At 36.7% G+C, this 12,952-nt stretch overlaps 1 protein-coding gene across 3 annotated transcripts; it reads right to left on the bottom strand.

Moving 5' to 3' along the window:
• Nucleotides 1–1,056: 1,056 nt before the first annotated feature.
• Nucleotides 1,057–11,536, bottom strand: LOC110930775. Of its 3 annotated transcripts, none has more exons than XM_022174150.2 (11): nt 11,378–11,536; nt 9,898–10,055; nt 8,168–8,633; nt 7,167–7,314; nt 6,597–6,707; nt 4,566–5,337; nt 3,839–4,057; nt 3,411–3,483; nt 3,146–3,324; nt 1,797–1,863; nt 1,057–1,364 (listed from the first exon to the last, which is right to left on the bottom strand). In XM_022174150.2, exons 1-11 carry the CDS (start codon nt 11,388–11,390, stop codon nt 1,201–1,203), a joined length of 2,370 nt encoding a protein of 789 aa, XP_022029842.1. In that variant the 5' UTR covers nt 11,391–11,536; the 3' UTR covers nt 1,057–1,200. The 3 variants fall into 3 exon arrangements, with proteins under 3 accessions (XP_022029842.1, XP_022029841.1, XP_022029843.1); XM_022174149.2 differs by having other exon boundaries at nt 3,839–4,063; nt 11,378–11,535; XM_022174151.2 differs by lacking the exon at nt 1,797–1,863 and having other exon boundaries at nt 3,839–4,063; nt 11,378–11,535.
• Nucleotides 11,537–12,952: the final 1,416 nt, after the last annotated feature.

Genomic DNA, 12,952 nt, shown 5'->3' with positions numbered 1-12,952 from the left:
CGCGCAGATGTTTTTTAATGAAACGTCTTCGGAAAAACAAACAGTCTGCGTGGTCTGCGCGGCGCAGACAGAAGAGCTTGCGCAGAGCTTTTCAGAAAAAACAAACAGCACCTACAAGTTGAGGTGCCAAAGGTATAAGTCTATAAAAAATAAATGGCGAAAACATTGACCCACAAAAATTTCGAAAATAGACACACAAGGCGTCTTAGTTGAGACTCTACACCTGCATCTAGACGTATCGGCTTTTTCCTTTTTCTTTTCTTTTCCACCATGATTTTTAAACACACATAACTTTTTATACAATAGTGTTTTTTTTTTAAATTACACCAAATGAAAGAGAATTTAATCATCTTTAATTTTTATGCCCGCTTAGAAATTATGATGGAAAATAAAAAAAAGGAACAGACTGAGACGCCTGAGTGTAGACGCTACAGCTAGTGTAGAGTCTCAACTCAGATGCCTCATGTGGCTATTTTTATGGGTCAATGGCTATTTTCGCAATTGTCCCGTAATAAAGGTTACTTGGTTGATAATGACTAAAATACATATTTGTACAAAGAAAGTCTTTATCACATGCAACGAGTATCATACCTTGAAAAATCATACTTATATTACTTAAAATTTAAAATGTCTAAGTTGGTGCTCCATTGTTTGGTATACCAACGAGTATCAAGTATGTATATTTCTTTTTTTATAACGGCAACTCAAATTATATAATTCTACTATTAAACTACGTTTTTTTGTCCACTATAAGGATTGAACCCTCATCACTTTGAAAAGACGAAACTTGCAGGGTGTGGGATAAAGCCTCCCTATTAAACAAAATTAAAAAAAAAAATTCATTGGCTGAAAAGAGGTGGGCCCCACCTGCACCCCCTTTTCTTCCGTTAACACAATGGCGACACATCCATGGCGCCCCGTCTAACTGCCTCGGTATGGGTGGTGGCGCCCCGTGGGCGCCATCGGTGGTGAGGTGCCAGGGTGGCGCCCTCCATACCCTCCGGCCTTAGATGGGTGGGTAGGAGTAGGATCTAACAACCAAAGTACAACACAATATGAAAAATCAGCAACTAAGTTCCACAATTACTCAATTAGCACACTTGAATCTCTACCAGCAATGACATAATGGGAATAGTTAATGATCACTCTCTACACACCATGTGTTCCCTTCACATGTTTTTTAATCTTCTACTGACATTATTAAGCTAAAGTTGCGGTTTTCGTCCCATTGGCCATTTGCTGCAATCTCATGATCATGTGCGTTGCAGCTGAGTTTCTTGCTTCATGAATACTTGGTAGATTGCCACTCACACCCGAGCATTCGAAATTAGCTCCTTTCACGGTAACGTTAGCCACGAACCCACCTGCACACAAAAAAATGTAGAGTAAACTTCCGTTTTGCTCCCTGTGGTTTGGTCACTTTAACGGTTTTGCCCCAAACCTTTAAAAATAGCCATTTTCCTCCCTGATGTTTTGGTTTTGTTGCCAGTTTGCTCCCTGCGGGGAGCAAAATGGAAAAACAAACAATTTGGATGGAGTTAGAGGCAGGGAGCAAACTGGCAAAAAAACCTAAACATCAGGGAGTAAAATGGCTATTTTTAAAGGTTTGGAGCAAAACCGTTAAAGTGACCAAACCACAGGGAGCAAAATGGAAGTTTACTCAAAAATGTATCATTAGTATATCAGAATCACAGTTGAAACAGGTGGGTTGTGTAGCAAGTTAAAACGCCAAACGGGTCATTTAAATACGCGATAGTTTTAGAAATAAATGAATTTAATTAAGTTAATTATCTTACCATCAGAACGTGACGTGCTATAAGTAGGCAACATCCAATCGTTTGATAGACAGATATCATCCAACTCCTGGGTAAAGAAGACTTTGTTATGGAGATTATAAAAGGAGTTAATTACTGTTTTCGTCCCTGTGGTTTGTCAAATATCACTATTTCAGTCTATTAGTTTAAAAATTGTGATTTCAGTCCATGTGGTTTCACTTTCGTAACCATTTCAGCCCCTGTGGTTTCACTTTCGTAACCATTTCAATCCATTATTCTGTTAAGTACAGGGGCTGAAATGGTTACGAGGTGGACTGAAATGGTTACGAAAGTGAAACCACAGGGACTGAAATCGCAATTTTTAAACTGATGGACTGAAATAGTGATTTTTGACAAACCACAGGGACGAAAACAGTAAGTAACTCTTATAAAAGTATAAAAACATAAAATAAAAGAGTTAATTACTGTTTTCGTCCCTGTGGTTTGTCAAAATTCACTATTTCAATCCATTAGTTTAAAAATTGCGATTTCAGTCCCTGTGGTTTCACTTTCGTAACCATTTCAGTCCACCTTGTAACCATTTTAGTCCCTGTACTTACAGAATAAATGGATTGAAATCGTTACAAAAGTGAAACCACAGGGACTGAAAGGGTTACGAAAGTGAAACCACAGGGACTGAAATCGCAATTTTTAAACTAATAGACTGAAATAGTGATTTTTGACAAACCACAGGGACGAAAACAGTAATTAACTCTAAAATAAAATATACAGTTTATTTACAAATTGATCCATTCAGATTACATAGAACAACTAGCTCAAAACTCCTGAAGTGTTGTATTAATGCATAAAACCTCCTAAAACTATTTTATTCAAAACAATTAGATTATAATTGAAATGAAATAGTATAACTTCATTAATCATATTTCACACACTAATTTTTTTTTCTTTATAACTTTCTGGAGTTAAATGCCATTTTAGTCCTTGTGGTTTGGGCCATTTTGCCAGTTTAGTCCAAAGGTTTCATTTTTCGCCTGTGGGTCCAAAAAGGTTTCACCGTTGCCATTTTAGTCTACTAGGTTTACTTCATCCATTATTTATGTTAACGAGAAAGGCAATTCGGTCATTTTATATGGCTGAACTGCCCTTCTAGTTCACAAAATTACATATAAAATGATTGAATTGCCCTTCTCGTTAACAGAAAAAATGGATGAAGTTAACCCAGTGGACTAAAATGGCAACGGTGAAACCTTTTTGGACCCACAGGCGAAAAATGAAACCTTTGGACTAAAACGGCAAAATGGCCCAAACCACAGGGACTAAAATGGCATTTAACTCTAACTTTCTGTGAGTCAAATAGCACAAAGACTTGCCTGACATGCTTTTCTCAAAGTGAGTTGCGCTTCCGACAAGCTCTTTCCCGACAATAAGGGAACACTTCTAGAAACAAGCAGTTTCGTACGTTGTTGAGTTTGCATGTCATCTTGGTTACAAATCTCATTGCAACAGTCAATAACAGCTTCTAGCTTCAAACCCAAGCAATCTCCGATACCTTCAAAAAGCGGAAACAAAATAAAAGTCAACGTTTATGTAAAACACACACATTGCCATAATAAACATCATACGACTTCGGCATACCGCCATGCATAATTGCGTGAATCTTTTTATCGCATAAAGTCAACTCGCCTTCTATAACTCGCTGTTGATCATACTGCAAGGAAATAAACTCGTGTTAAGAGTCCACAAAGAGTACGTCAAGACAATTAAAACTTTTAGAGTTAATTACTGTTTTCGTCCCTGTGGTTTGTCAAAAATCACTATTTCAGTCCATGAGTTTAAAAATTGCGATTTCAGTCCCTGTGGTTTCACTTTGGTAACCATTTCAGTCCACCTCGTAACCATTTCAGTCCCTGTACTTAACAGAATAATGGATTGAAATGGTTACGAAAGTGAAACCACAGGGACTGAAATCGCAATTTTTAAACTAATGGACTGAAATAGTGATTTTTGACAAACCACAGGGACGAAAACAGTAATTAACTCAAACTTTTAATATAAAAGCATACCAGTTTCTGTCTTTTATGTAATAGAGCTCGAAGGGCAGCGTCTGATAATTCAGATCTCTTTGCATCCACTATGGAATGAAAGTCCTCAAGAACATAATTCACCGTGAGTGATCTATCCTCATTCGGTGGGACCATGCAAGATCCTTTGTCACCATTAACCCTTTCATCTTTACTTTGACTAACGGTTGACGTCTTCTTCAAATCCTCCGTATTTGCCGCCTGAAACTAGCCAAATTTATGTTACATATATAAAAGAGTAAATTATAAAAATCGTCCTTTATGTATGTTACTTATTGCAAACTGTGTCCTTTGTCTTCACTCTTCAATAATTACAGAAAACGTACTCGATGTTTGCAAACCCTTGCAAGTTATGTCCTTTAGCCCTAACTCAGTTAATTTTTGTGGTTAAATCTGACCAAATGTACCCCGCATGAGGGTATTTTTGTGGTTAAATATGACCAAATGGACTCCACATGAGAGTAAAATGACCAAAATACCCTCATGTGGGGTCCGTTTGGTCAGATTTAACCACAAAAAATTAACTGAGTTAGGGCTAAAGGACATAACTTGCAAGGGTTTGCAGACATCGAGTACGTTTTCTGTAATTATTGAAGATAAAGGACACAGTTTGCAATAAGTGACATACATAAAGGATGATTTTTGTAATTGACTCTATATAAAAAAGGATACAAAGCATCATACTAAAAACATAATTCAGTCAATTCACCTTGCTGTTGGTAGATTTTGTCGGAGTTGACCGTTTTACATGACGATAAACCTTTAGTGGCGCCTGGACTTTAGAATTTTGACTTTCTTTTTGAAAGCAAACTAATAGCTTATCAACGTCTAATTTATTATCGGCCCCACTTGATCCGTTCATATCTTCCTGCTTCACACCATCACCGTTAGAAACCGTGATACTGTTGCCAACAGAATTTTCAGAGTCTTTGACTTTTTGGTCAACATGAGTTGCTGTGAATTGAGAAGTGATGGCATCGTCTGCCACTTTGCTAACTGATTCAGAAGTATAACTGAATTGGTTGGATTCACATCCGTTTTTGCTAACTTTGCTGTCATGAGATTCTTCTTTAACCGAAGAACTGACACGCTCCGTTTCGGAATCCAATTTTGACTTTTTTTGCAAGTTATCAGAGACTTCCTTACTTTGACCACTTTCTTTCTCGCTGCATTCGTTGGATTTATACGCGCTTTTGCTATCTTTGCTGTCACGAGATTCTTCTTTAATTGAATTACTGACATGCACGGTTTCGGACTCCATGTTTGACTTTTTTTGCAGGTTATTAGAGACTTCCTTACTTTGACCGCTTTCTTTCTTACTGTTGTGCACAACTTCAGAGTCCAACTTTGACTTTTTTTGCACGTTACCGGAGACTTTCTTACTTTCACCGCTTTCTTTCTCGCATGACTTTTGTGAGCGTTGACCGATACTCACATCTGAACTTTCATCTTTTACTTCATTTGGTAAGCTATTTGATTCTCTGCAAACATTCATATTGCACTAAATCAAAAGGCGAACGTAGTCCTGTAAACAGGGGCGCAGCTTAGGCATAGCCCGAGGCCCCCCCCCCCTTCCCCGGTTTCGGAATTTTTTTTTTTTTTTTTTGTGTGTGTGGGGGGGGGGGGGGGAAGCTTCGCCAATGCCTGTAAATGAACCGAACGAACATGAACTTATAATCGAACACATATTTTTGTTCATGTTCTTTATTAAGAAAATGGGCATGGTCGTGTTCGTTTATGTTCGTTCGTTTAAAACCTAACAGACAGTTCACGAACATAAACAAACTTAAACGAACATATTTTAACAAACAATAAACAACATAATTAAACAAACATAAATGAACACAAACGAACATAAAGTATTTCTTTTTATATAAATTAGTGATTAATTACGATAAATTCCATTGGAAAACCCATTTTTATTGCTAGAAAACCCAATTACCATTTACCAATTAGTTATATTTATATAAGTAGTTAGAATTTTTCCTTTTATGTTTAATATTTATATAAACATAACTACTTATGTATTCAAAATTAAAACAAACATATATAAACGAACAAACATAAACAAACGGACATAAGCAAATGTAAATAAAGAACAAAAATGAACGAATATAAAAGAGGCGTTCACGAACATAACATAAATGAACGAACAAAACGTGTGTTCATGTTCGTTCGTTTAATTAAATGAACAAAAAAATGGGTTCATGTCTGTTCGTTTATTAATTAACTAATTAAATGAACATAAACGAACCTTCCACCGAACAAGTTCACGGACATTCGGTTCGTTTACAGGCCTAGGCGAACGAAAATATTGTGTTCCTCTAATAATCTAATAATAGAGTTAAATGCCATTTTAGTCCTTGTGGTTTGGGCCATTTTGCCAGTTTAGTCCAAAGGTTTCATTTTTTGCCTGTGGGTCCAAAAAGGTTTCACCGTTGCCATTTTAGTCCACTGGGTTAACTTCATCCATTATTTCTGTTAACGAGAAGGACAATTCGGTCATTTTATATGACCGAATTGCCCTTCTAGTTAACAGAATTACATATAAAATGACCGAATTGCCCTTCTCGTTAACAAAAAAAATGGATGAAGTTAATCCAGTGGACTAAAATGGCAACGGTGAAACCTTTTTGGACCCACAGGTGAAAAATGAAACCTTTGGACTAAACTGGCAAAATGGCCCAAACCACAGGGACTAAAATGACATTTAACTCCTAATAATATAAGAATAAAATACCTTGAGAACAACTTTGATATAATCTCAGCATATGGAAGCAGGTAGTAATACTCAACAACCGGAGTAATTCCCCAACTGCCTAAACACTCTTTTACCACGGGTCCCTGTAAGCTACACAATGAAAGTACATTAAGGCGATTGTTAGAAAATGCATATGTGTGTGTATATTAAAAGATAAATTATCGATATAATATATAGAGTTAATTGCCCGGATAGTCCCTGTGGTTTCACGTTTTTTCACGTTTAGTCCCCACCTTTTGAAAATAGCAGGTATGCTCCCTATGGTGTGTTATTTTGTTACTCGGATAGTCCCCTGAGTAGATGTCAGTTAGTTTGGAAATAGCAGGTATGCTCCCTATGGTTTGCATTTTGTTACTCGGATAGTCCCCTGAGTAAATGTCAGGGACTATCCGAGTAACAAAATGACAAACCATAGGGAGCACACCTGCTATTTCCGAAAGGTGGGGACTAAATGTGAAAAAACGTGAAACCACAGGGACCATCCGGGCAATTAACTCTAATATATACATGCATGCATATTTGATATAGATTTTACACAAACATACTAACCTAGAAATAACATCTTGAATAGGAACCAAATTATCTTCACTGATTTCTTGGGTGCTTTGCACAATGTAAAAGCGAGTGGCGGTCTTTGCTTGACTCAAAGAATACACTACATGGCTTTCCAAAACCTTAAGCTCGTGGTACACAATTCCTGTTTCAATGTAAATATCATATCAAATTATCAATAAACTTTAGTTAAATTGTCAAGTACACAGATGGTCCCTGTGGTTTACTAAATTTTGGATTTGGTCCCTAGCTTTCCAAAAGTACATGGATGGTCCCTGTGGTTTGCACTTTGTAATGCATTTAGTCCCCAGCTAACAAATCTAAAGGTTTCAGCAGGTCCAAGTTAGGGACTAAATACGTTACAAAGTGCAAACCACAGGGACCATAGTTGTTAATGGCGAATAGCGACAAATAGGATAAGGTACCTATATGCTACATAGCGAATAGCGATAAATAGCGGGCGGCTTTTTTATAAATAGCGATACACTAGAGTTAAAAAAAATTATGTATATTATATCAAAATACCCTGGTATATATGCTATACATGTATATTTAACAAAATCCTAAATTCTAACTATTTTATAGCTATATTTAATTGTTATTTATATTAAAAAACAAAAAAAATTTGTCGCTATCATCGCTATCTACCATTTCAACCTCTAATAGCGAGCCTAGACCTATACGCTATGTAGCGCGCTATAGCGATCGCTACGCTCGCTATTGACAACTATGACAGGGACCATCCGTGTGACTTTTGGCAAAATTGGGGACTAAATGTGTTACAAAGTGCAAACCACCAGGACCATCCGTGTACTTTTATTAAAAAGCTAGGGACCAAATCCAAAATTTAGTAAACCACAGGGACTATCCGTGTACTTTACTCTTAAAAAATGATTTTTTTTTTTTACAAAAGGCGTTTCTGGTCAGCCCAATCCAACCCGTTTTGACCCATACCAAATCCTAACCACATAACTAGCAAAAGATCAAAATAATTCTACCTGCTACTTCTTTTACAGCCAAAAAAGCAAGCTTCTGCAAACCATCATTATCATACTCTATCATAACTTTCTTGCGTTTTTTACTCTCGGGATAAACATCCTTTTCGATAACCGACCATACTCCATTGTTGAACTGTAGGAAGCAGTTTTCTTTCTTCGAGTCTATTAACAAAACTGCCACTTTGGTAACTTGCCACTCGTTTATAACATTGGAGATATTAGCAGAAGCGTTTAGCAACGTCTCGGATATGGTACATGCATCCATTATCGCTTTTTCTGTTATCGAAAGCTGGTTTTCAGGGTCGTCTAAAATGGTGCGATCTGATTGACACGTGAATTTCATGTGGCGTAGAATGCCGGGTTTGAGCTCGGTAGCCAGCTTACAAAACTGATCGAACTTTAAGAATTGGATTTCTCGGTGGTGATTTAGATGATAATAGTTGTAAAGTACTACGGCAGCATGAACCTGAAAGCCAATCATCAAACTAGTTAAACACGTATGAATATAATCCAGCTGATGTATATTGATAAATCACTATGAGAGAGAATATAGACAAACTATGCAGTTAATGCGGTAAAAAAAATCAGATATCGGTCAAGGACCGATATTTGAGATATAGGTTATCGTGGTCATCATCATCATCATACTCAGTAAATCCCACCAATAGTAAAGCAAAGGTAGGGTCTGAGGAGGGTAAGATGTAGACAACCTTACCTCTACCCCGTAGGAATAGAGAGGCTGCTACCAGTGAGACCCCCGGCTCGATATATAGGTTATCGTGGTCATAGTTGTTAATGGCGAATAACGACAGATAGCGATATGGTACCTATATGCTACATAGCGAATAGCGATAAATAGCGGATAGCTATTTTATAAATAGCGATACACTAGAAAAAGAATTTAATTTTTTTTTTATGTATATTATATCAAAATACCCTTGTATATATGCTATTTTACATGTATATTTAACAAAAATCTAAAATCTAGCTATTTTATAGCTATTTAACAATTAATAATTACGGCTTAAAACACTAATAGCAGCAATAAGAAGAAAGACGAATGGTAGAACTAAGAAGAAAGGTACTGATATCGGGAAAATCGGTGATATATCTGTCAGATATTAGTCAAATATCGGTTATATATTATCGAACCGATATTTTACATGGGGCCGATAACCGATATATCCACGATATTAACTGCATAGCAGACAAACAATAAAACATATTGAAAGATTTTAAAGTAATAAAATTGTTTAACATTACGATAGAAAATTCTTGATTTACAAAAATAAAATGTCCAAAAACGCGAATGAAACAGTAAATGGTTCATTAATGGACAAACGAAAAGAAACATTAAACATGCATAATGTATCATACTTCAATAATGATTCGTAAAAACAGAACTTTACGTGTATTTCCAAAAGAGTAAAGTTCCGTTTTGCTCCCTGTGGTTTGGTCACTTTAACGGTTTTGCCCCAAACCTTTAAAAATAGCCATTTTACTCTCTGATGTTTTGGTTTTGTTGCCAGTTTGCTCCCTGCGGGGAGCAAAATGGAAAAACAAACAATTTGAATGGAGTTAGAGGCGGGGAGCAAACTGGCAAAAAAACCAAAACATCAGGGAGTAAAATGGCTATTTTTAAAGGTTTGGAGCAAAACCGTTAAAGTGACCAAACCACAGGGAGCAAAACGGAACTTTACTCTTTCCAAAAAGAGGAAGAAAAAGGTTACCTGCTTAGCAACGGATTTCTGTTTGGATTCAGACGGTGTTTCCTTTGCGAAGTCGGTATGCTTTAGAGGTAGCAATGGACCAACCAAATACTCCATTAATGCATCGACAGTCTCCTTAGTTGGACCAACCTCTGAGGGGAAATCTATCTCCATGGCCCCTACATTCATCAACGTCAACGAAATAAATTAAGAAAAAAAAAAATACATTAAAATCGGATCGTGTGGTATACGTTCTACACTACCACCAGAGAATCTATATCAAACCCTGAATCATACTCAGTAAATCCCACCAATAGCAAAGCTAAGGTAGGGTCTGAGGGGGGTAAGATGTAGACAGCCTTACCTCTACCCCGTAGGAATAGAGAGGCTGCTTCCAGTGAGACCCCCGGCTCGATAGTAGTACTAGTTTTGCATCAAGCCTTGGACATAAGGCACATAACACTCAGCAATTGAGACAACTGCCGATTAGTGCATGTACCCCCTTGTCTTTCGGCTATCAGCGCCACCACATGATGCATGATTAACCATCCCCATCTTTTAATGTTATTTTCACGAAATTAGTAAAATAACATTAACCCTAGTGCACTTTCACTTAACATCCAAACAGCTAAACTTAACATCCCTTTGATTAATCTCACTTCCAACCTAAGTTTAAAAGAACGGAATCGAGCCTCAAGGCGTTTTCCCTTTGCCTCACTAAGCGGAATTTAAAAATAAATATAAAAATTACATATCTTATAAAAAACAAAATAACTGACACCAAAAGTCCAAAACATCTAAAAACACACATCAAAAATAAAATAGTCGACACAGAAAGTCTAAAACATCAATTTAAAAAAAAAAAAAAAAAAAAAAAAAAAAACGCATCAAAAACACACATAACCCCATGAGGTGCCCCTAAGGCGCACGTTTTCTTACCGCCTCCGCCCTTATAGGGAGGGGTATGTACAAACATAACCCCATAAGGCGCGCCTCAAACACGTTTTCTTACCGCCTCGCCTCAACCGTTATTATTAAACCATGCTTCCAACATTCAATACTCAAAAAATCATCAAATAAAAAATTTACACCCAAATTTCTTGACATGAAAATCTAAACACATAACCCTACATACTACATTGTATGCTTACAAAAAAAAAAAAAAAAAAAAAAAAAAAAAAAAAAAAAAACCAGCAACATAATTCAAGACAAAAATGTGAACTTTATAATCAATCTATCTCAATTCTACAATTTGCATGCAAACCCCTACAAATTCTCAATTCCAACAGATAAACAAACAGCAAACAGACAAAATTCCACCTCTTTATAAACAAATTAAACCACATTATGTGCGGCGAAAACCAAAACAGAAACACAAGATCAGAACCAAAAACATCAAGAAAACGTTGTACCTCGTTAATTCAGACAAAGGTTTGACCATAATTCACAATTCAACAAAAACCCTAAACAAAATGAAGGTTTTAGAGCCGTTAGAACATACCTTTGAAGCCCATTTTTCAGATCGACAAGAGTCTCCGACAAATGAAGTTGAGTGTCTGAAGCAGAACACACAACCAAAATTAAAAAGTTTCGATGGTCTTTTTTCTTATTCGTCGGACTTCACACTTCACAATCAACTCAGTTTACTGTTTTTTACTTTGCTCAAACGACCGTACACTTGTCTTTTGATGGACAAATGTAAGTGTTTTTTAAATGATTTAATATTTGTTTATTTTGGTCCTAATATGAGTCTTATCAACTAAAAATAATAGATATTATTGGACAATGGCTTTTTGACTTTTTGGCTGTTTTTACGGCGGTTACATCTTAGGATCATTTTCTTTTTTTATTTACATTTATTGTTGAGTAAATTGCCATTTTAGTCCCTGAGTTATGTATAAATTTGTCATTTTATTCCAAATAGTTTTTCTTTTTTGTCTCTGGGTCTCTGACTTTTACATTTTGTTGTCATTTTGATATTTTGTCTAACTCCATCTAAAAACCCAGTTTGTAACATGGGTATTTTGGGGATTTCCTTAAAAAATGTTTTCAGTTGCCATTTTGATCCAATTCCAAAAAACCAAAAAATTTCCAAAAAATCAAAAAATAAAAAAAAAAATCTAAAAATAAAAAAAATTCTAAAAAATAAAAAAAAAAATCTAAAAATAAAAAAAATCTAAAAATAAAAAAAATCTAAAAAATCATAAAAATTCTAAAAAATTCAAAAAAAATCTAAAAATAAAAAAATTCTAAAAAATCATAAAAATTCCAAAAAATCAAAAAAAATCTAAAAAATCCAAAAATCATTAAATGTTTTTGGCACGAACCGTTTCGACCCGTACCGTTTCGAACCGAACCGTTTCGACCCGTACCGTATCGAACCGAACCGTTTCGGCGCAAACCGTTTCGAACCCGTACCGTTTCGAACCGAACCGTTTCGACCCGTACCGTATCGAACCGAACCGTTTCGACGCGAACCGTTTCGAACCCGTACCGTATCGAACCGTACAGTTTCGACGCGAACTGTTTCGAACCGTACCGTTTCGACCCGTACCGTATTGAACCGAACCGTTTCGACGCGAACCGTTTCGAGCTCGACTGTTTCCACACGAACCGTTTCGACCGGTACCGTTTCGAACCCGAACCGTTTCGACGCGAAGCGTTTCGACCCGTACCGTTTCGAACCGTAGCGTTTCGACGCGAACCGTTTCGAACCGAACCGTTTCGACCCGTACCGTATCGAACCGAACCGTTTCGAACCGTACCATTTCGACCCGTACCGTATCGAACCGAACCGTTTCGACGCGAACCGTTTCGAACCGAACCGTTTCGATACAGTACGGTACGGGTTCGAAACGATACGGGTCGAAACGGTTCGGTTCGAAACGGTTTGCGTCGAAACGGTACGGTTCAAAACGGTACGGTCATTGAACATGATAGATTTACATAATGGTGAAAACAAAAAAAGGTGGGTGGGACTTGGTCCACTTGGATTTAAGCTAAAATTAGTATAACAAACACTCTACCATGATGCATTGTATGTGTTCAGTAATTTGTAGGTAAAGCTCGTGTGTTG

This window comes from Helianthus annuus, chromosome 3 (genome assembly GCF_002127325.2).
Source record: "Helianthus annuus cultivar XRQ/B chromosome 3, HanXRQr2.0-SUNRISE, whole genome shotgun sequence".
Classification (NCBI taxonomy): domain Eukaryota; kingdom Viridiplantae; phylum Streptophyta; class Magnoliopsida; order Asterales; family Asteraceae; genus Helianthus; species Helianthus annuus.
This window is presented reverse-complemented; position numbering and strand designations above follow the sequence as displayed.